Source organism: Phyllostomus discolor, chromosome 7 (assembly GCF_004126475.2).
Source record: "Phyllostomus discolor isolate MPI-MPIP mPhyDis1 chromosome 7, mPhyDis1.pri.v3, whole genome shotgun sequence".
NCBI classification, from domain to species: Eukaryota; Metazoa; Chordata; class Mammalia; order Chiroptera; family Phyllostomidae; genus Phyllostomus; species Phyllostomus discolor.
The window spans coordinates 51923271-51945586 of NC_040909.2; the positions used below are offsets into that span (position 1 = coordinate 51923271).

Here is a 22316-nt window from a genome sequence, read left to right on the forward strand (position 1 = left end):
TGCAGCTGGAGGATGGCCATCTCGGGGCTCTATGAAGCTCTGGGCCCAGGCAGGGTCCCTGCTGCCCGCCTGGAAGGGTGCTGCTGTAGAGCACCTTCCACACAGGCCCCAGTTCCCCGGGCAGCAGGCTCCCATTCCCACTTTCAGCCCCTCCCCTGTTCGAAAATCCCAGAGGCTTCCTGCTCTTTGCTGCCTGGTGGCTTTCTCCTTTCTTGAGCTCATGTGTTTAGGTGGGTGCAGTAAGGTAGGTTTTCCCTGGAGGTGGAGGGAAAGATGGGGATTCAGGGAAGAAGGAAGCCAGCTGATTGGTGAGAGCAGAGCCCCTTACACTGTGCGAGGAGCTGGGGTGAATGGTCACATGCCCTGCGCCCTGGGATGCAGATGCCGGAGCCCAGAGCTGGCCCTGTGACCGCAGGCACACTGGAGGGAAACTGAGTTGGGCTGGGCTCCAAGAAGTGGGCTGAGCTGAATTCATTTGTCCCCATGGAAACCAGTCCTTGCAAAGCCCAGACCTTAGCCCAGCTGCAAAGGGCCGCTTTTCATTCCTCGCTGAGGCCCAGGACTAATTCCACCAGTTTGGGAGATGTCAGAGTTTTGGGACAGAGTCCTGCCCCACCCTCAGCTGCTGGCAGGAACTTACATGTTTGGACTTCCAGCCCAGATAAGTCAGTGCCCTGTTGTCTGGCTTTGCTCAGGGCAGGGAGGATCGTGACTTCCTGAGGGGTAATCTATACACAGGGAAGCTCAGAATGCAGGTCTGTGCAGAGAGAAGAAAAGACAGCTGCAGAAAGAGAGAGCTTGGAGCCTCACAGCTGTCCTTTCTGGGCCTCCGGAGGCCCTGTTCTCTCCTCTGGCCCACTGTCCTGTGGCCTGAAACACCCTTTGCCTAGCAGAGCTAACCCAGCCGTTTACCTCATCCTTAGACTCCAGGAGCATGCATGTCTGGCCTCCAATGCCAGCACCAGCACTTCTTTGCCTGGAGATCTTTGGCCTCCACATCCACTTTGCACCCTGAGACAGGCCAAGTGTGGGAAGTGTCACATAAGTAGGGGTGGGAGTCCCCAGAGCCCTGGTCCCTGCAGGATACCTCTGAGACATGTATTCTACGTCGGCTCCTGAGTCCCCATTGCCTGCAGTGTTCGACTGCTTGATAACACACCACACAGGCTGCGTTCCTCTCCCTGTCTCACTTCTCCACTATACTTCCTGAGATCACCTCCTCCCAAATAAAACATGGCACTTGAATCCTTGTCTCAGGATCTGTGTCCGGGAGAGTCCAATAGCCAGTAGAAAGGAGTTTCAAAGGCAGCAGGGCCGTGTGAACTCTCACCATGCCTCTTTCTGGTAGTCTTCTGTGGAAGCAAGAGCCAAGCCCTCTGGCACCCTGACAGCCCCCATGCTACAGGAAGCACAGCCCACAAACGGCCTCATGGCCAGCAGAGGTGCCTACCTCCAGAGTACATGTCAAAAAAGCTCTGTCTCAGCACTGTTCCCGTGGATCCTAAGGGATGAAAAAACACAATTATTTGCTTTAATGGGTCATTCCACCTGTCATTTTGTGGAAAATGACTACTCTGTAGTTTAAGGTCTAGAAATAGAATAATAATGGAATAAAATCAGGTCCCATAGAAAGCGTGCGGGATTAAGCAGGTGCCCAATAACTACTGGGCTGGCTGATCTGAGAGGCACAAGGACATGGTGGAGGAGGGCCCCTGGAACTGAATTGAATTCAAACAGTCTGGGTCTATGTGCTGCCTTACCACTTCCTAATGAACAACTCAGCAGTTTTACCTCAATTTTTGCATCTGAACAATGGGCTATGGGAACTGAATAAGATATATTTAAAATAGCACACAAGACACAATTTAGCGGCAAAATAGTAATGAAAATAACTACAATTGTCATCATTATTTCCACCAAAATAGGAAATCTACAATTTGAGTCCTCTAACTCTTGGAGGGAAAGAGATTTTCAGTGGGTTGAACTGTACTCAGTGCCCTGAGTTCAGTAATCTCAATTGTGCTCTGTGGGTTTTGCAAACGGTCCAAAAGCTACAGGGAACCCGGTGTTCTGGAGGAAAATTGCAGTTCTCACTTTCTGCCACTAGATGGAGATGTTGCAGAGGAGATGGCGGTTCTACATCTCACCACCGGTTCCTCCCGCTCAGGTGGTTTGTGGAATCCGGAAGAGTGTGAAGGTGTGGGGATGAGGATGGGGGTGGGGATGGGGGTGGAAGCTCACCTTGCAGGACCCCTCCTGGATCCTTCCAGTCACTAATTTCCAAACCCCTGGGACATTTCATCTGGGGATTTTGGAAGGGGGGATATGAACCTGTTAAACTGAGATGTGTATTTGTGGATTTTTCTGGAATTAAGGGAAGGAGATGTAGTTTGAATAGTTTCTCAAAGTAACCTCTGCCCCCTAAAAGGTTAAGAGCCATGAATCTTTAACAATCCTTTCGTTGGAGTGATTTCTCAGACTTCCCCACAGCTGGCATACAGTAGGCGCACACATCCTTGGAGGCATTTCTAGTCTACCTCACTCCACTGAGGTAGTTCAGTGGAGTGATTAAGACCTGGAGCCAGCCAGATCCAGGTTAACACCTGTGTGATTCTGTTGGCTGTGTAACCATGGGCAAGTTGCCTAACCTCTCTGAGCTTCATTGCTGACCTGGAACTCAGTGCGGTTTCTGAGCATGGTCCATTCTAGTGTGATGATGAGATTAAATGAAATAGCTAGCTCATAGTAAAAGTTCAAAAAATGTTAGCTTTTAGTATTGTTGGTGGTTGTTTTGTCTTTGGGCTTTGTGAGGGCTGAGGAAGGAGGCCCCAGTCTGGGCGCATCTTGTCAGATACTATCCCAGAGGGCTTCCCCGGCAGGGGCGCACTTGGGGGAAGAGAAAAGCAGCAGGTTGTAGCCAGGCCGGCCACAGGCTATTGTCAAAATTGTGTTGTCCCTGTGGTTTCATGGGTGTTGGTGTAAACCCCCAGAAGAAGCATGTCCTTCTGGGATAGGCACACAGGCAGGGGCCTGGCTGGACTGCGGTGTGACCTGGTCTTTCATCCTTCTGTTCCCACAGGCCAGCCAGGCCCCCCTCCTGACACTGCTGCTGACCCAGCGCACATGGAAGGGGCTGAGCCAGTGTTGGGAGACTAGATGCACACTCCACAGTGGGGGCTGCCTGGGCGGCGGATCAGCAACTCACCATTCACCAGGGCGATGTTCAGGCCCCTGCCCACATTGTTTTTCACAGGGCTCATGATCCTGAAGAAGGAAAGAAAGACAAAATACGACAGTGAGTCCTGAGTGTGGAGTGCACCCTCTGCTTCCCCAGCTCTGGAACTCCGAGAGGGCCCACATGGCACGATGCAGAGGCATCGGGAAGCACCCACAGTGATTTGGGCCATCTGTTTTCTTCTGGAAATGATCGGTGGGCTGGATTCTCCAAGGAGTCATTCATGGCTTGTTTGGACCAGAACAGTCTTCTCCAAGAAGAGGAAAGATCCCTGCCTGGGGCTCTCAGGTTGTGGAGGTGGGGCCAGCCCAACCACCCAGGCCTTGAGGGAGACAGAACCCAGAGTGTCGCTGCTATCCTCAGTGGTGTCTGTGACTCCCCATGTGGAGCCCGACTGTGTGCCTGTCTGCCCAGTATCCTCACTCTGTCTCCTGGTGTCCCTTGGGAAAACTGTTTTCTCCGTCTTAGGCCATGTGGTTCTCAGGACTGACCTCTCCCCCAGGCTTGGACAGCAGAGCATCCTGTGCCTCTGGCCACAGTGTTTGGGCCAGGCACAGCCATTCGACCCAAGCCAGCCAATGAGAACCTGTCTGGGGACTTTTACAGGGACAATTCAGATGGGAAAGCTCTCTTTCCTGTGGGGTGCTAGCTTGCACTAATGTGTCAGCCTGCTGTGGCCTCCCTGCTTTCTACATGACGAAGCCTATTTTCAGACAAGATCAGGAGCGTTCAGGGTGGTATGGCCATAGACATGAAGTCTATTTTCCGTAAAAAAAAAAACAGTGCAATGACAGAGGAAAGCAGAGCTGAGGATGGTGTGAGAGGGAGCCCTAATGACATGGCTTGAACCCCTGGATGCAGCTGGTCCTGAAGCCCACTGCCTCTGGCCTTTTAGGTATGTGAACCACTAAGTTCCTTGCTTTGTGTAAGTGAGTTGGAGTTAGGTTCAGAATCCTGACTGAAATCTTCATCTCTGGCTGCTTCTGTAGGATGAACTTGCTATCCCATGGCCTTTACCCCCTTTCTCTTGCATTTGCAAGTCCTGGCACCCCTTGGGTTCAGACTTTGATGCCTAGCTCTTGATCTTGAACCCTCCCCATAAGCATCTGCCTTCAAAAGAAGCCCAGCAGCTTGGCTGCCATACAGGCCTGAATTCAACTCCTGGCTCTATCACCAGTTAGCTGGGTGACACTGACTGAACCTCAATTTCCTCATCTTTACAAAGGGAATAATTATAGCCACACTCTGGGAGTGTTGGGGGATTGAATAAGATGATGCTGTAGGCAGTCAGGTGCTGTCAGACATGGAAGCTGTTAGGGTTATTGTTATTTGTGACTCAACCACCCAGAGTTAAAGGAAGCATGTGGAACGTCTGGGCTGGTCTCAGCGCCTGCTCCTGAAGCCTCTGAGTTAGTTAATGAATGAATGAATGACGGAAACCGAAGAAGAGAAACACAGGAGTCCCTCCGGTACTTACATGTGGCCTTCGAAACACACGGAGGGGCCCACGACGTTGGCGGCCCCGCTGAGGATTTTAAACGCAAAGAAATTGTTTGGGCAGGGCTTGCTGAGGTCACACTTGTTCCTCACGACCCCTGGGGAGGGAACAGACCCACCTTGGTGGCAGCAGTGGTATGTCGGACCACCCCAGAATACATTTTGGGGCTTCCCGTCTCAGCCCCAGCCCCAGCCCCAGCTCAGTGCCCGATTCAGGCCCCTGGTCAGTGCATGCGGAGTCATGAGTGGTGGTGATAACAGGGTCACCATGATTAAGAGATTCTCTTGAGAACATGTCTCTGGGGCCACAGCAGCCTTTTGAGCTCCCCTCCTCCACAGAGGTCCCTGTCGACAACCTCCTGGGGGCCCTGGCATGGTGGGTAGGAGGGTCTCTGACCAATGGGTTCCCTTGGGCAAGCCTTCAACCTCCTTGCCTGTGAAGTGGGATAACTGTGGTGGCTGCCCCACTGGGTGCTTGTGAGGAACAAGCGAGCAGAGGTTACTATTGACTATTTCTCTTCTTGTCCTCATCTAGGCATCACTCATGCCTTGAGCACCTACCATGGGCTGGGCCCTGGGAGATGACAGGGAACAGGCAGGCATGCAGGCTCTCCCTCTCAGTGCTTAGCACTGTCCTCGGAACCCACGGAGGTCTCACTATGTGGCACCTCTGTTGAGACCTGCGTCGTCACCATGTGGCCCTCACAGGGCCAACCCAGGAGGCTGGTGAAAGGCGGGCAGCGGAGGTGGGGTCCCCAAACACAGCTGCTGAGCCACTCAGCCCTCAGCAGACTGTTCGAGAGCTGGGATGTCAGCTTGTGCGCCCTCAGCCTGGCAGGTTCTAATTTATACTAATGGGTGTTTTTAACACAACTTGACAGTTGTGAAGGTAACACTAGGGAGGACTGGTAAACATGGAATTAGAGAAAATTCACCTGCAAAGGGAGAGCAGTGGCTGGGCAGCCTCTCTCCCTGCCGGCCCTTGCACCGGGCATCTGGCTGAGCTGTGCCAGTGTGAGCTGGGAGCAGACCCACAGGCTTCCCTGGAGAAGCGGGCCCACGCCCAGGGCTTGCTGTGTGCTGGCACGGGGGCAAGTGCTTTCTATTTATCATCTTGTGAAATTGTTTCAATAGCTCCTGTGCCTGGCACAGAGTGGGCACTCAGTAAGTGTTCACTGAATGACCACACAGCAGCTTGGGCGGGGCTGGGCTGAGGCCAGGAGGGATGCTGTGGTCGGGATGAGGATCGTCTCCAGCGCCTTTGCCAGTTTATGGAAAGTCTCTATGTGAGTCAGGAAGAAGCGCCCCTCTGAGGGGCGCAGCCCACTGGTGCCAGGCTTGGCAAACCCTTGGCGCCTCTGAGTGGGGAAAGGAGCCCCTTCCTAGGAGTGAATGCAGCCCATGCCAGGGCACCCTGCTGCCCTGGGCTGGGTTTTGGTCCCCTTGGCTGAGTTTGTAGACCGGCTGACCTGAGCGGAATGCCTGTCTTAGGCAGTTTGTCCCCTTACCCCGAATTTTAGCACACCCACCTGATGGCCGTACCCAGAGCTCAACCAGGACCTGATCACCAGAGTGAGGGCTGGGAGTGGAGACATGCCTGGGGGGCTGTTCAGGAGAGAGTGCATGCCCAGGCCTCTGGCTCAGAAGAGAGAGAGAGAAGGCTGAAGACGGGGACAGGACTCTCCACAAAGGGGCCCAGCCCCTGTCAGTGGGGTTGGCTGAGGATGAGGCTCAGGAGGGGGTCCTTTTATGAGGCTTGCAGCCCCACCTCTGACTGCCTGCCCCCTCACAGAGAGTGCAGTTTACTCTCGAGACCAGAGGGTCTCACCTATGCTGGCGGGTTGTTCCAGGCCTCAGGAACCACCTGAGAGTTTGCCCGGATCCTGAGCAACTGCAGTTAAGTCTGGTAAACCCGATGTCAACAGGTCGGCTTAAGCAGGCTTTTCCAGAATTGATTTTCTGACCATCCAGCCTTCACAGTGAAGCTGAGGGATGAAGGGGATGATGCTCAGGGGCCCAGTCACTGGGAGGCAGGGAATTTGCTCTTTGGGCTTGGGCTTCGGGGCCACCCCTCCAGCTGCCCCATCTCTGGGGGAGCCCCTGGTGCTGTGGCTTAGGACATGACACTGAGCACTGGAGGGGGTACATCAGGAAGCTTGGGCTGCTCTTCAGAAATCTGCTGTGTGACTGGTCAGAAATCTCTCCCATTGCCTTTGCCAACTGTAAAATGAGGAAGTTTAGACTAGAGTTGTCAAATAGGTTTCCCTCTTAACAGCAAAGGATCTACTATTAGATTTAGTGGGTTTGGAGGGAAAGAGTGCTGGGATTGATTGGTGATGTCTGCTGTGGGAGCGGGCAAGGTGGGAGGAAGCAGGTGTGCTGCATTCGCCATCTTCCCAGCAGATGACATCTGAGTGTTCAACTCCAAAATGCTGTGACTCTGTGTACTTCAGAAGATGACTGAGGAGGCTTCAGGGAGGTGTAGGGTGTATGGCTTGTGTTCAGTCTTACAGTCTTTGCACTCTGTAACCTCCCAGTGCACGGGGCCTCCCAGGCCTCTCAATCAGGTAAAGCCCACTCCTGGAGCTGCATTCCTCCTCAGTCATCACCACATTGGGGTGAGAGAGGGTGGGGGGACCTTGTGGTGTTGCCTCTGTTAAGGAGGTGTTGAGAGAGTGGGCTTCACACTAGGTGGGGAGGTTGACTCCCACTCCACCACTTACAGCTCTGTTGCTTTGGCCAAGTGAGTTCACCTCTCTGAGCCTCAGTTCCCTCATCTATGAAATGGGGATAATTATATCACCTACGTAGGATTGTGGTCAGGATTTCATGAGATGTCTGTAAAATTCCAGATGCATTGTCTGTTACCTGTTGGGCACTCAATCATCGTTACCATTATCACCGTCATAGCTGTCTCTCCCTTCCACCTTCCCCCACCTGGGGAGCTGGGGTCCTTGCTGTTCAGATGTGTGCAGTATCCAGCATTCAAGGTGTCTGCATTTCTTCCCTCCACACTCTTGTTCCTCACGTCCATGACTTTGCAGCCAAGGTCTCCATGCAGCCCCAGCATTCCTGCCTCTGGGCCATTGCATAGGCCGTTCCTGCCTCCACAAGGCACAGCTGAGGAGTCACCTCCTCCCCGATGCCTTTGTGATCCTATCCCATTGGCAGGGGGTCACCCTCCTGGAACCTAGAACACTTTGCCCTATCTCTCCTGGCACAATTGGTACTTCTACCCCCACAGACAATCAGCACCCCCTTTTGCTTGCCTGGGGTCGGGGTGGTTCCTGTAGTGCCTGATATGGTGCTGGTGTGGTACTTTGAGGCAGGCAGGGACCATGAGCCAAGCTTGGGGTCATTGCGATGGTGATAATAAGCACAGCTCCATCTTCAGGGATCCCAGCCAGGTGGGGAGAGTCAGAGAGGATGGGGGGACTGGAGAAGGGGGGACAGCCGAGCTGCTCCTATTAGTCTGAAAGGCTGAGAAGGGGCCTTCCATGCCACAGGGCTCAGGGGCTTCAGAAGGCACATTGGGCTATGGGACAAGAGGGCCAGGCAGATTCTGGAAAAGGAGATTTTTCTGGGACCTGCAGGGCTGGGACTAGAGACCCTAAGTCATCTCACTCTAAGGCACAGGGAATGCTGGGGAGATACTTACGGGTCTTCTTGGAGACTGAACCTGCTAGAGAGAAGACAGAAGAATCTGGTTAGAGAGAAAGTGCTTTGGGCCCTCCCTGCAGGATGGGGCCTGGAGCAGGGGCTGGGAAGAAGGGAATTGTGAGTGGTGTTGGCTGGGCTGAGCAGAGTCCCCCTCCCATGATGGGTGTTGAAATGTGCTAAAAGTCCCATCTCATCTGGGAGTCCTTCCTCACTTGCCACTGACACCCCTTCACACACACACACATGCACACATAGACACAGGCACATGGGATCATGCACGCACACACAAAGATATGTGTGTGCATACGCATGTACAGATGCACACATGTGCACACTCATGCACATTTGAACACACAGATACACACGACAATGTCATGGTTAAAAAGAAGCAGGGCTCTGTTGTGAGACCCCTGGAGGCTGAGCCCTACTCCTGGCTGTGGGACCGGGCGCGAGTTCTGCCTGCACAGTGGAGGCCGTGACGCCCACTGCACAGGCTGTGGAGAAGGCCCAGGGAGGGCCAAGCTGTCAGGGTCCAGCCCAGTACCGGGTGCCCTGGCCCCAGTGCTGATCAGCCAGGTCAGTGTCGCCTTCCTGATGTTCCCCAGCACCGACTGTCTGCACTGGGCCTGAGGGCCCACAGTCACCTCCTGACATCTTATTCACACTGTGTCCCGGTTGTTTCTGTGGTTCTGTGTTAGGTCTCCCACCACACGGCAAGTCCTGGAGGACAGGGCCCCCAGTGGCCACAGAAATTCTGAGGGCGAGAACTCTCCTTTTTGGGGGAACCCCCACACTGAAACATTTTCCATTTGGTCATCAGGGGGCTGTTCATCCTGGAAGGTCCCTATCCCCTGTCTCCAAGACTCCAGGAGTAGGCCGGGACCCAGGCCGGGACCCAGGCCGGGACCCAGGCTGGACCTAATACTACATACGTTGCTGTGGAGACAGCCCTTCCCTGGGGTGAAATATAGCTCTGGGGGTGGGAGAGGTGCCTCTTTCATCCCCACTGGAAGATGAGCATCTGGAGGGGCGGTCGCCACACACCTGCTTAGAGAGAAAGATGCCCATGGAATGAGGTTAGGCAGGAAGCAGAGCCCAGGGACACAGAGACTCTGGAGGCTTTGTGGGGGCCGCTAGGTCCAGCCACACCCAGAGCCCCATATCCATGGACTTCCCAGTTACAGGACACAAGGCACCCCATTGAGTTTAAACCAGTTAGAGTTCGGTTTGTCACCCCCACCTGAAAGAACCCTGCTGAATTGGACAGGTAAATCAGGAGTTCTCAATCTTTGATTCCAGTGGCATGGACCCCTGTGGCGGTTTGGGAAATCCTGTGAATACATTTATTCCTGATCTCTTGAGACACTTAGTACTTCCTGCAGTAACAGATTGCAACTTATTATATCATAAAATAAAACAGATTGGTTTAGAAAGGAAACCAACTATGTATCAATATGTAGTAAAAATATTAAAAATAAATTTGTGCCACAGTAATGTATGTGCTTCTATATTAAAGTATTAACTACCAGGCGGGCATCTGCAGCCAGGCCAGGAACTTCTGAAGTGCGTGTCACCTCTTCCTGTGCCTGGACACCAGTAGGGTTTGACGGCCACGTTTCCCTCTGGGAGCATTCCCTGCCACCCTTAGCATTTCTCAAGAGTCTGGACCATGCTAACGCATACTCGTGCTTGTATATTGTGTAATTAAGTCTGTTTGTCTCCCCAGCAGCTGGGGCCACGTGTTCCTTATTTCAGGGTCTGGGACCTAACCCAGAGTAGGCACTCGGTGATTTTGGTTGGAGGTGTTGATTTGCCAAACCCCATGTAGTTGAGTTCTGAGAGGGAAACAACTTGTGGGGTCTCCTTTCAAACACTGTCCCCTCTCCTACCTCTATCTGGGGCCCTCTCCTCTGGAGGGCACCCCGATCTCCACTCGTGCCCTGAGCCTCCATCACTGACCTGGGCCCATCTCCTTCAAGGCCATCAGCACAGCCCAGTCAATCTCTAGTCTACAAAGCTGTGCTCTGGGCCCAGGGACATGGTGGCCATCATGCATCTACACAAATCACCCTGCCCTGGGTATGAGCCCTGGTTGACAAGTGGGTGAGGTAAGGGGTGTGTGAGACTCTGTTGTGGGGAGTTTGTATTAGAAACAGGGTGACTGGCTTTTCACTGCTGTGAGGCTCTGAGCTCACCTGGCCACTACAGGTTGTTACATTTGCCTGTGTCATTGGAGGTGGTTCTTGGTCTTCAAGGAGGACAGATTCAGAGATAGAAATCCCTTCCCTTTCTCTCCTTTCTTTGATAAGATTTGGACCTGGGAATCTTGGGTTCCCATTCCTATTCTGACATCTACAAGGGGAATTTGGGTAAGTTTCTTAATCTCCCTGAGCTTTTTTTTCTCAGAGAACACATACAGCCATGACATGAGGTCACGCATGAGTCTGTTACACACCACACCATGGACCACCCCATGGGGCATTGGTACAGATTACATGGGACTATGCATGTAAAGCAGCTGGCATCTGCCACCCACCCATCACCTATCCATCTGTTCACCCATTCATTCATCATTCAGTCATTCCTCCATCATCCATCTATCATCCATTTTTCTTTCACTTGCCAAATGTTTACTAAGGATCCGCTCTGCATGGAGTGCTAGAGAGATGGATATACCCAAGATAAACTCCTTGCCTTCAGGAAATTGACATTCCAGAGGGTGGAGATAGACAACAACCCAGTAAACAAACAAATAATGTTGATGATGATGCTCTAAAGGAAATGGGCTGACATGAGGGAGGCTAAAATAGGAGGAGGAGGGGATGCAGCCTTAGCTGGGATGGCCAGGGAAGACATCTCTGAGGCAGCGACACTTGAGCAGACACCTGAAGGCTGACAGGAGCTGGCCACAGGGAGGTCCCCAGCAGAGGGAACAGAAGTGCAGGTGGAAGCCACTCATTGCACGGACAGTTTTCTCCCTTCCCTCCTCCCCCGCTTCTTTCATCCTCCTGTCCTTCCTTCTTGGGGCACATTTCCAGAGTAGCCCTTGAGGTAGGCATATGCTTTGGCCAGGGCCTTGAGACACTTCTCTGTTCCCCATGGGCTCTGGGGTTTTGACAGCCTGGTGTCCTCTCTCACCTCCCACCCCCCATGGCTGGGGTCCCAAAAGCAAGCCCATACACTGCCAATGTCTCTGGGGTCACCAGAGATGGAGGGAAGAATGAGCCCTTGGCCCTTGGTCCTGGCCCACAGGCCCTGCCCCCAGCAGTGAGCAGCACTCACCCAGCCAGCGGGGCAGACGGACGGTTTTCCAGCTGAAGCTGATATAGCTGCGGACAATGACCCATGAGGTGATCAGCACGAAAATGAGGGCCAGGAGGCGAAGCAGTACTGTAGAGCAAGGAGATGCTGCCATGAGACCACAGCACCAGGCCGCATCACAAGGCCATGTAGCGTGACTACATGCGAGTCCTTGCCAGATCCCCACAGTGAGACCATGTGGCGAGCCCCCACGTTGGAGGTCCATACCATACCCACACTACACACCATGGACCAGTCCACAGGCCATTAGGTGAGGCCAGTGTGACCCATGAGATGACAGAATTGTGAGATCATGCTGTAAAATGATGGGGCCCCATTCTCCCAAGTGGCACCAGCAGGAGAAAAAGTTAGAAATGCACTGTCCTGGAGCCCCCTGAGAGAGAATCTCTAGGGGTGAGGCCTGGGAACCTGAGGCAGGGGTGGGAGGCAGACCATGCTGCAGACAGCCCTGCAGGTGAGCCACAGAAGTCAGGAAGGCTGTGTCCAGTGCTCGCGGCAGCCATCCACTGCTGTGTGATCTCTGACAGGAGCTTGGCCTCTCCAAGTCGGACTCCCTCAGTCCAGGCAGAATGGATGGACATTGTAACACCCTTGCCACTGAGCCCATGGCTTACGGGGAGTGGGTTAGTCCCCACATTGTCCACTGACACCCTCTGAGAGCCACCACAGACAACCACACAAGGTCCTCGACAGGAACATGTGCTGGCCTTGCTGTGGTGGCCTCCCCTGCCTCACAGACAGATTGCTGCCTGACCCCCGCCCCCCAACTGCCATTAGGGAGCAACGCCACATGGGATGGACCACCCTGAGCTCCTGGTGCCTTTCCTCACTCTTCCACGAGGGTGAGGAGGGGCTCCAATACACTGCCCCACCTGCCTAAGGATTCCAGTGGCTCCAGCTACCTCCTGAATTCAATCTAACCATCAGGCAAGTTCCTGCCCTTTGCCTGACCTCCCTCCAGCAGCACCCTTCTCAGCCCTGAATTCAGCTCTGTGGCCGCAAGCTACTTGGGATGGGTGAGAAAGCTCCCTGGATCCTGTGGGTTGGAGCTCAGGTGTGTGTGGGTCCCTCATCTTCTAGGACAGTGTGTGGCGTAGGCACCCAGAATTTCTCTTGGGGATCACATCACACAGAACTCATTTTGTACCAGGCACTGTGCCAACAGCTCTTACATACACTATCTCATTTCATCCTCACAGCAGCCCTCTGTGCTGGATCTTACTGATCAGTTCCACCTTACAGATGAGGGAACTAAAGCTCAGAGAGATGGTTACTTGGCTAGTGATAGAGGTGGGATTTGAACCTAGGATAGTAAGCTGCTCTGAAACTTGTTCTCTTAACACCCTCACAGCTGTTTGGGAATCTCAGTCAATGAACTCTGTTCATTTCCTATTTGGTGCCTCAGCCTCTCTATCAGTACAAAGGAGGTAAGGCATGAAGGCGTCGACTAGAAGGCAAAGGCTTTTCCTCATGCCCAGCCCTATAGTATGAGGATTCTACAACTGCCTTCCTTGAAGCAAATATTTTGCCCCTGATTTCTAGTCAGGGTCAGGTGTTTCCAAGATAAGGAATCCCCGAGATCCCAGGCAAGTGAGCTCACTGTGCCAAAGGTTTCCATCCCTTCTGCCCAGGGGAAGAAAGTCGCCTCATTCACTTTTCCAGGCTTGCCCTAGATTAGTTTCCTCCTGGAATTCTGGCCTGACCATTTGAGGAAGACACAGCCAAATGAGCTCCGAGTTCAGGACAGGCAGACTCTGCTGACAGAAAAATGATTGCAAAACCAATTTCAGACCTCAACCATGGCCTTCTAATCCTGAGCCCTGGCCCTACCTGACATTCTCATCCTGTCCAGATGAGGAGCAGCTCGGGGTCAGTGTTAGCCTGTGGAGAGAAGGACATTGAGTTGGAAACCAGTATCTGGGTCTGAAAGTGAACAGACTGAAGATTAGGGACAGGTGCCTCTACCCGAGGTCACCACCCCTTCAGTTTGGTTCCTCACCATCTGCCACGTGAGGAGGGGAGCAGTTTTCTTCTTCCCTCTCTGCCTTCACCTCTCCTTCGCTTTTTCCCCTGGGGTTTTACATTCAACATGTGTTTTTCATGTGTAGACATTAAGACATAGAGGCAGGTGCAGTTTGCAGTTCTTGGAGAATTGATTTATTCATCCAACCATCCATCTACCCATCCACCCATCCATCCATTTGTTCATCCACCCATTCAGCCATCCAGTCAGCTGAGAGACCTGAGATAGCTAGCCCCATGGAAACCATCAGGGAGCAGAACTCAAGAGATCTTTGCCGATGTAGCAAAATGAAGAGCAATCAGGATCTGCATATTACAGGTGAGTTTGTGCTGGGTGCTGCATATGCATTATCTGCTTCAACCCTCACAGCCCTGCATTCTAGCAGCAAGTAAGCTAAGACTCACTATGGTTAAGCTCAGCATTATTCAGCTTGCAAGGGTCAGAGTCAGAATTTGGAGGCAGGTCTCTGGCTGCCCAGTCCCCACAGGCTCCCTCTGCCAGTGCTTTTTGTCTCAGAGGAGAGTTGAAATCAGAGTTTCCTCCCTGGTTGAGTCCTGGCCAGGGGTAGGGTCATCCTTGGGCCCACCTCTCCCTTGTGCCAACCCCCAGAGGCTGGGCAGTTACCAGTGATCTGGCAGCTTTGAAACCCCCCAGTGGCACTCTGGAGATGCAGGGGAGCAGAGTGAGGGCTGGAGGTAACTGTCCCGGGTCTTGGACCCTCCACGGCCAGCTGGAGTGTCTCTGACGGGCCTCTGATGGGTCTTTGACGGCAGTGACTTGCTCCCACCACTTTTCCTGCCCCCTCCCCACCCCAGAATCTTCTTTATCGTAAGAATCTATTTCAACAGACGTGGTGTCCGAATCCCAACCGCCAAGGATCCAGACATGAGCTAGGGGACCTGGTAGTGAGGCAGTTCGGCTGGGTCTGTGATTGAAACGACAGCAACAGCAAATGCAAATCCATGTCTCCGCCTGAGGATTGTGGAAACCCTCCCACTGCCCTGGCCCTCCTCCTCCAGCGCCTTGGAGGTGAGAAAGCTGAGCCGCTACCTCCTGGCCCACTCACAGAGATTTTGTACAACTTCCTGAAGTTCAAACGACCAACTTTTTTAGGGGCAGACAGGGTGGAAGGACAAGGTTGGATAGAAGGGAGGAGGGGTTAGACAGATGAATGAACGAACATGGATATTCATAGAGACAGAGACTGGGGAGGCAAAGACAGGGACATGAGGGAACAGGAGATGGCAGAGACACAGAGACAGAAGGAAAGAAAACAAGATGGCGAGAGAGGGACAGGGACAAGGAGGACAACAGAGGTAAAGAAAAATATGAATTGTGTACACCCAGATTTAGAGAGAGAATGGGGGGCGCTGATGTTGGAGAGAGGGGAGATAGAAGGTGGGACACATACCTGGGCAGGAGGGTAGCCTCTTGCTGTCATGCCCACGCCAAGCAGGGACTCTGGTTTCAGAGCAGGGGCAGGGGAGGGACAGGGGTAGCGAGGGCTCTCCCAGCCTGATGTTCCTCCTGGCTGAGTTCCCGACAACCCACTTAGCACCTACAGGGCTCTCTGCTCCCCTGTGTCCCCAGACGGCTCATCCTGCCAGCCCGTGCTGCTCTGGAGCTGGAGCCCAGGACTGGCCTCCTGGGGGTGGGGAGGGAGGGCCAAAGGCACCTGGAACAAGTATGAAGATAGGGTGGGGCAAGAATTCACTCTGCAGCCATCCAAACACAAAAGTTTCTTTCCTCCTTGATTTTGCTGAGATTGTCACAACCTGTTATTCAGGTTAGGAAGTTCTGGGGCAAGGGCACAGGGAGGGATGTCCTGATGCCCTCCCTGCATGGCTTGATGGGCTCAGGTACAGATATGGTGGCTCCAGGGTGGTGGGCGATCACAGGTAGACGGGGTGGGAGGGCAGAACGTAGGGGATGGGGTTGGGGGTGGGGAGCGGGGGAGCCTCCCTGACTGGGGAGCCCATTGCCTGCCTACACTGTTCTTGAGCCTCTCCCCTTTTCCTGCCCCTCCCCGGACCCCTTCTCCTTTCTGGCCAAGTGCTTAAGCCCTTTTTAGTTCCTTGCAGGAAGGCCTTGTCTCCTGCAGGCCTGGTGCTAATTGAGCACTGAGGAGTACTTGAGTATTTGAGACTGAATTAATTAGATTCTTGCATAGCCCTGGAAGGTTAAGATGATTAAGCCATCAGCTAGAGGAGAAAGCAGAAGTTCAGACTGGGCAGGTGACTTGTCTAGGCCACACAGCCCATTATGGATTGTGTTCCTGAAGCATTTTCTGAGCATGCATGGGAAGGCAGGCTGTGCACTAAGCTTGGGAGATACTGCTGTGAGTGAGACATTCTTTGAGCATCCTGGGCCTCTGCAGTGCTGGGCCCTCTGTCTGAACAGTGTTCTTCTGCCAGTTTGTCTGGGACATTCCTACTCATCCTTCAGGTCTCAGTGTAGAAGATGCTTCCTCTGGGAAGGCTTCCCTGATCCTTTAAATTGAGGTTAAACACTTAGCTGTGGCTCTGGATTGGGGGACACTCATCATAGTACCGCCACCCTGTCCAAAGGGGCTGGCCAATCAAAGCATTGTGATTTCCTTGTGATTGGTTCAGGAAGGAGCATATGACCCAAGCAAGGCCAATCACAGTTTTCCCTTAGATGGATTTATAGAAACTGGGGAGACAGGCTCTTTTCTCCTGATGATGCTAAGCCAGACACCTGTGAGCCTGGGGCTGCTGGAGCCCCGTTCTCAGCCATCACAACACGTCACCTGCGACTGCAGGCCAGTCCCACCAGAAGATGTGGGAGCAAAGGCCAAGCAGTGGCGGCAGCTCGTGCGGTTTTGGTCCCGAGGGAATCAGGCAGTAAGAGGCCTGTGATGCTGAGAAAGGGGGTGGATGTTGCCATCAGACCGACCTGAGTGTGCCACTTACTAGCCATGTGTTTTGGGGCACCCCTCTCTGGGCTTTGGCTTCTTCTGTAAAATGAGGGTGATACTGTTTACCTGTCCTGAATGGCATGTGGGGCAGGGAGGCCACTTGTCTAGGAGGGGTTTGCAAGCCCTCTGGCACCTATCCCATGCCCCTCCCCCCCGCCCCTGCTCTGTTGGCAGCCAGCATCACCTGCTGCTTCCTGCTAGTGCACCTCCATGGCAGGGTTCCCATGTGGATGTTTGTTCTTTCTGCAGAACCCAAATGCTGTCACGGTATCTCTCTGCCTGGCTGCTTGTGACATTTCTTAATGGCTCTTTAGGAGCCAGGACATCAGCTTTTACTGTTCTCTGGGGCCTTTTGTTCATAGGGGATTTCAGCCTGTCCCAGAATCAACATGGATGAGGAAAGGGTTACTCTTTCCCCAGGCTAGGAGGTCTGGAGAACACCTTGATGGAGAAATAAGTGTGTTTTTCCCTGCTTAAATCTGGTCTATGGTTCCTGTTGCTCTAAGGATAAGGTCAAAGTATTTCACGGGCTTAAAAGGCCTTGAGAGATTTGACTCTGACATGAGGATGACCTTGCCAACCTCATCCTGTGCTGCCCCTACTTCACACTTGCTCTAGCTACCCAGCACTGCCAGAGGGAGGCTCTCCCCCTCCCAGGCTTGGGGCATGCTCTTCTCTCCACTTGGACTGCCCTTCCCTGCCTCTTTCCCTTGGGTCACCCTTCCTTGTCCTAGGTCCTTACCCAGAATGTCTTTGCCATGGGAAAGACAAAACTCTGAAGCTGTTTCCTAGCTCATTGTGAGGATCTAGGTTCAGCCAACAGTCACTTCAGAACTGGCCCTGAGTCACAGGTACAATGAAAACTGAGCTCTGTGAGCAGGCTCTGCATCCTTCCTGACCACAAGTTCAACCTGCTTTCTGCTTACCAGGTCATTTCTAAGTAGGCGTGGACTTGAGACCACATATAAGCTTGGAGGAAGAGGAAGTTTGGACGCAGAGACATACATGGAGGACACCTTGGGAAGAGCTGAGTTACCGCCACTGGCCATGGAACCCAGAGCCTCCTTCCCCAGCACCTTCACAGAGAGCAGGGCTCTGGGACACCTTCTCTCAGGCTTCTGGCCTCCAGAGCCGTGAGACTATGTTTCTGTGCTTCGGGCCGTCCGGTCTGCGGCACTTGGTTAGGAAGCCCTAGCAGACAGCACAGTGGGGCCAATCCGAGGGCGGTTTGCTCTCTCACTGGGAGTCCTGCAGCGGAACCAGCCTCCATTGCCCACAGTCACCTGGTGGCTCTCACCCTGTTTACAGTGTCCTGCCCTTCCCTGTCATACTTCCCTCGTCCCCTGCCAGTGCCATCTGGGTCACTTCCCAAGTAAACTACTCTCCTTGTATCTTTTCCTTAGGGCTTACCTCTGAGGAGACCAACTTAAAACAGCATAAAATGGATCCCTCTGCTTCTCTTGGGCTTCTAAGTCCATGACCCCATCTTCCCAAAGATACCCCTTTCTCCCCACTTCAGACCAAAGGGGCTCCTGGAGAACTAGCCTGGCCTGGCGAGGTCCCTTCCTACCCTCCGAGGCCCAGCCACGAAGCCTCCTCACTATCCTGTTACTTCTGCCCGGGGGCCATAGCCTGTCACTCCAACCCTCCATGTCTTCCCAGGGGCCTGTTTTTCTGACTTTTCTTCTAGCCTGAATCCCAGGCCTTGGGAACCTCCCTGCACCTCTGTCAGGACATAGGGACCATACTTTTCTGATGAGCTCTTGAGCAAGACTTGCTTGACTGATAATAAAGATAATAAACTATAATAAAGTAACAAAAATAGCTACAATTTATGGAGGGCTTACTGTGTACCTGGAATCAGGCTGAGAATCTGACATATGTATCTCACCAAATCCCCATGAATTGGGTACACTATTGCCCTCACTTCCTAGAGGAGGAGGCTGAGGCCTGACCCGAGGAAGTCACATGGCTGGGTCTCCCAGCTGTGCTAGCAGAGCTGGGGCTCATACCATCCTTTGCAGATGGCAGGGTGTGGAAACACCAGCCAGGGCAGCCAGCAGGCCTCAGGCTCACTCTCACTTACCACGTCCTGCTGAGGAAGGGAGTGGGCATGAGGAAGGTCTGTGTGCCCAGGAGGAAGGTGTGATTGACTCTTGAAAAAGTAGGTCTTTTAACTGGAGCTCAAAGGATGATCCTACATCAAGAAACTATCCCGACCTCGAGGGCGATGATCAAATACTGTGGAGGACTAGAGCTTTCCTTCACTTAGCAACTGAACATTTGGGGCAGGGATGGCAGATATGAGCATATGAGTGACCCCACCCATGCCAGACCCACTGAAGCAGGCAGAGGTTTGTCATCCTGGGAGGGGGCCTTCTCCGTGTGGGCACAGTACCGGTGGAGTTGGGACTGGTCTCCACAGCATCCGCCTTCCTGAACCAGATGCTGAACTGGATTCCTGAAACACAGCGGATGGGGCCGACGCCTCCCTCTTCTCACAGACCAGCCTGAGACCTTGCAGAGTCACTACTGAGCAGGTCTGAGCCCTTTGAGTCTGTTTGGTCAGGAGTTATTTGGGGATCTCTGTGATATCTTTTTAAAAAATTCAACTTAGCCTTGGCTGGTGTAGCTCTGGACTGAGCTCCAGCCTGTGAACCAAAGGGTTGCCTGTTCAATTCCCAGGCATGTGTCAGGGCACATGCCTGGGTTGTGGGCAGGGCAGGTTCCCAGTAAGTGTGCAGGAGGCAAGCACCCATCCATGTTTCTCTCCTTCTCTTTCTCCCTCCCTTCCCCTCTCTAAAAATAAATAAATTAAATAAATAAATAAATAAATAAATAAAATCTTAAAAAAAATCCAACTTAATTATTCATCCTACAGTATTTCCTGAGAATCTCCTCTAAGTAATCACTATGCTGGGGGGGGGGGGTGGGGACAGAGCGGAGAAACCAACCAGGTTCTTTCCTACTAGAAACACACAGTGAAGGGGGGAAAAGACAAGGCTGTGGTGCCGTGAGATAAGTGCTCTGGTAGGGGTTTCCTCAGGGGACGTCCTAGCCTGGGGGACTGTCTGAAAAGGCTTCCTGGAGGAAGCGACATCTAGGCTGATGGAGAGTTCTCCTGGAAGATGTTTCAGGAAGAGGAAACGGCATGTGCGGGGGCTCAGAGGAGAGGTAGAGCATGCTGCTCTGATGGTGGAGACCAGAGTGAACTACTAGGGTCTTAAGGACAGGGGTGGGGGGGATGGCCCTGGGTTTTGTTCTGAGGGCAGTGAAGGGCACAGGAAGAAGTAAAGAGGGCCAGCAGTGGAAGCTCAGCTCAGCTTGGAGGGGGCAGCACTTCCTCCAAGAAGCTTTCCCTGAGCCCTGGCTCCCGGCCTTTCCCTGGCGCTCTGAGAATCCTTCTGTGAGGGGGCCTAGTCCTGCTTCCTGGGCAGCCCTCATTTTTGGGGCTGGCTTCCCCTGCAGGCAGCAGCTCTCAGAAGGCAGTGCCTTCTTCACTCATGTCCCTGGTGCTAGCACCAAGGCATATAGTAGGTGTGCAGTGAGTTTTGTTAGAGGGATGCGAGGGGCTTTCTGCTTGGAAAAGAAAATAAGAGAAGGAAACAGGCAAAGTGAGAGCTGCTCCCTCCATCTAAATGGCTATTTCCTTTTTACCTCATGGCCCACATTTTTTCCAAAGCCGAACTCTGTCCAGAGGACCTGCTCAGACTTTAGAATCCAACTAGTCTTCCCTAGAAATTCAACCTTGGGTCATTCTCATCATCATCCCTGGGAATTCTCCAGTTTAAGTGTTGTCACCAAAGGTGTGGCGAGGGGTGCCATCTGGTTTTCCATTGTCCTCCTTTTGTTCCACCATGTGTGGGCGGGGAGTCGCTGCAAGGGAGGAATCCTGCCTGTGTGGGTGTGGGGGATGGAAACTACAGAGGGAGCTCCAGGGACCAACTCAGTAAGAAAGAACTAAGACTGAGGGAGAGAGCCAGGAACAGAATTAAAAAGAACAAGAGACCATAAGAGACTGAAAATGACAGACATGTGCACACACAGCTGCGAGTCAGTGGCTGCTGAGTCCGGCTGGGAACCGGGGATGTGCACAGCCCTGCCCAGGCCCTATTTTCTCTCTCCATGAGTTTCCAACCATTGCGCCCCAGGCCTGTGTGCAGATATCAAAGTATCAGAGGGTGCCTTCATTCTCTAAGGTCCTTGTAGAGTCCCGGTATTTATAGGCAATTATTGACCATGTCACCAATACAGAGGGAGATAAACAATGAATAAATCTATAAACAATAAGGCTGGTGGCTCCAACAATTTGTCCTAGTGACATTTATTTCAGAAGGAAATAAGCCCCTTATTTCCATTATGCCCTGTTTTAATTTTATTTGTTGTTTTTAATGGTTTTCTCCAGCTCCAGCCAGTGGTGGAATTATTGGCCGTGCAGGCTGCACAGCAGGAGACGCAGAAAGACAGGAAGAGGAGCAGGGTCCTCAGAGCTCTTACCCCATGTTCCTGAAGTGCTTCCCAGAATAAGGCCACAGGCAGGCACGGCTGTGAGATCCCGCCTCATGAACTAAATCCTACAACAAACAGCTCAGTGAGGATTTGGGGAAACACAGGAAGGTCAGGTCTCATAGGTAGTAGGAGTCAGAGGAAGAAAGGACCTCAGAGACAAACCTAGGCTACTGACTTTAGAGAGAGAGGAAGGGAAAGAGAAAGAAATATTGATTGGTTGCCTTCCATATGCGCCCTGACTGGGGAATTGAACCTGCAACCTGGTTATGTGCCCCGACTGGGAATTGAACCCACAAACTTTTGGTGTACAGGATGACACTCCAAGCAACCGAGCCACCTGGCCAGGGCAGGAGCCCACATTCTTAACCACTCTGTCTATGTCTGTAGACCAGGGCTCAGTGGTTTTTTATAAAGGACCAGGAGGAGATATTCTGGCCTTTTGGGCAGTATGTTCTCAGTCACGACCACTCGACTCTGCCATTGTAGCAGGAAGGCAGCTGTGGACAGTACACAAATGAACGGATGTGGCTGTGTTCTAACAACACTTTGTCAAAACAGGTGGTGGCCTGGTTTGGCTGTGGCCCACAGTTTGTGGACCCCAGCTCTGGGTTCATATCCACCCTTGTTAGCCCAGGGTGGATATGAACCCAGCTGTTCCCTTTGCTGGGCTTCAGCCTGCTTGGGTGTGGGAGCCCTGGTGGTGGCAAGGGAAGGCCACGTGGGGTTAGGGAGAGTCCCTAACAGTCTGTCCCTCCTCCCTCCCTGATAGCAGTGTTCTCCTCACAGGGAGGGTCCACCAGCCAGGGGCTTGCTGTGCCGGACTCAGCTGCCAGCCCTCTGTCCTCATGTGGGTTTTCGGGAGGACTTCCTCCCAGTTAACCTGACTAGATTATTACCGGAAGGTGCTTTGCTCAGTGCCTGGCACCCAGGAGGCCCCTGGTAAAGGGCAGCACTGGCTGTATTGGCACCTTCGGGCCTGCAGAGCCCTCACCTGGCTTGGGAATTGCAAGTCTCTGTGACATGGCAGTTAAGAATGGGGGCTTTGGAGCCCTGTCTGGGCTCTGTCATGGATCTGTGGACATAATTTTCTCTCAGCCTCAGTTTCCCTGTCTGTGCACAGCCATCAGAATCTT

General features: G+C 53.0%; 1 protein-coding gene across 5 annotated transcripts in view; it reads right to left on the reverse strand.

Moving 5' to 3' along the window:
• Window positions 1-22316, reverse strand: part of FAM3D (FAM3 metabolism regulating signaling molecule D) — a 34500-nt gene that overhangs the window by 9119 nt on the left and 3065 nt on the right. For 2 of the 5 annotated variants that reach the window (XM_028518384.2, XM_036030971.1), the window contains exons 2-7: window positions 13544-13594; window positions 11675-11782; window positions 8391-8414; window positions 4713-4830; window positions 3206-3264; window positions 1451-1501 (exon numbers count right to left, since the gene is read on the reverse strand). In XM_028518384.2, the coding sequence (XP_028374185.1) occupies window positions 1451-1501; window positions 3206-3264; window positions 4713-4830; window positions 8391-8414; window positions 11675-11782; window positions 13544-13556 (373 nt within the window). In that variant the 5' untranslated portion in view covers window positions 13557-13594. Of the gene's footprint in view, window positions 1-1450; window positions 1502-3205; window positions 3265-4712; window positions 4831-7669; window positions 8350-8390; window positions 8415-11674; window positions 11783-13543; window positions 13595-15147; window positions 15373-22316 lie in introns of those variants that run through there. The other 3 variants (XM_036030968.1, XM_036030969.1, XM_036030970.1) reach the window with 3 other exon arrangements.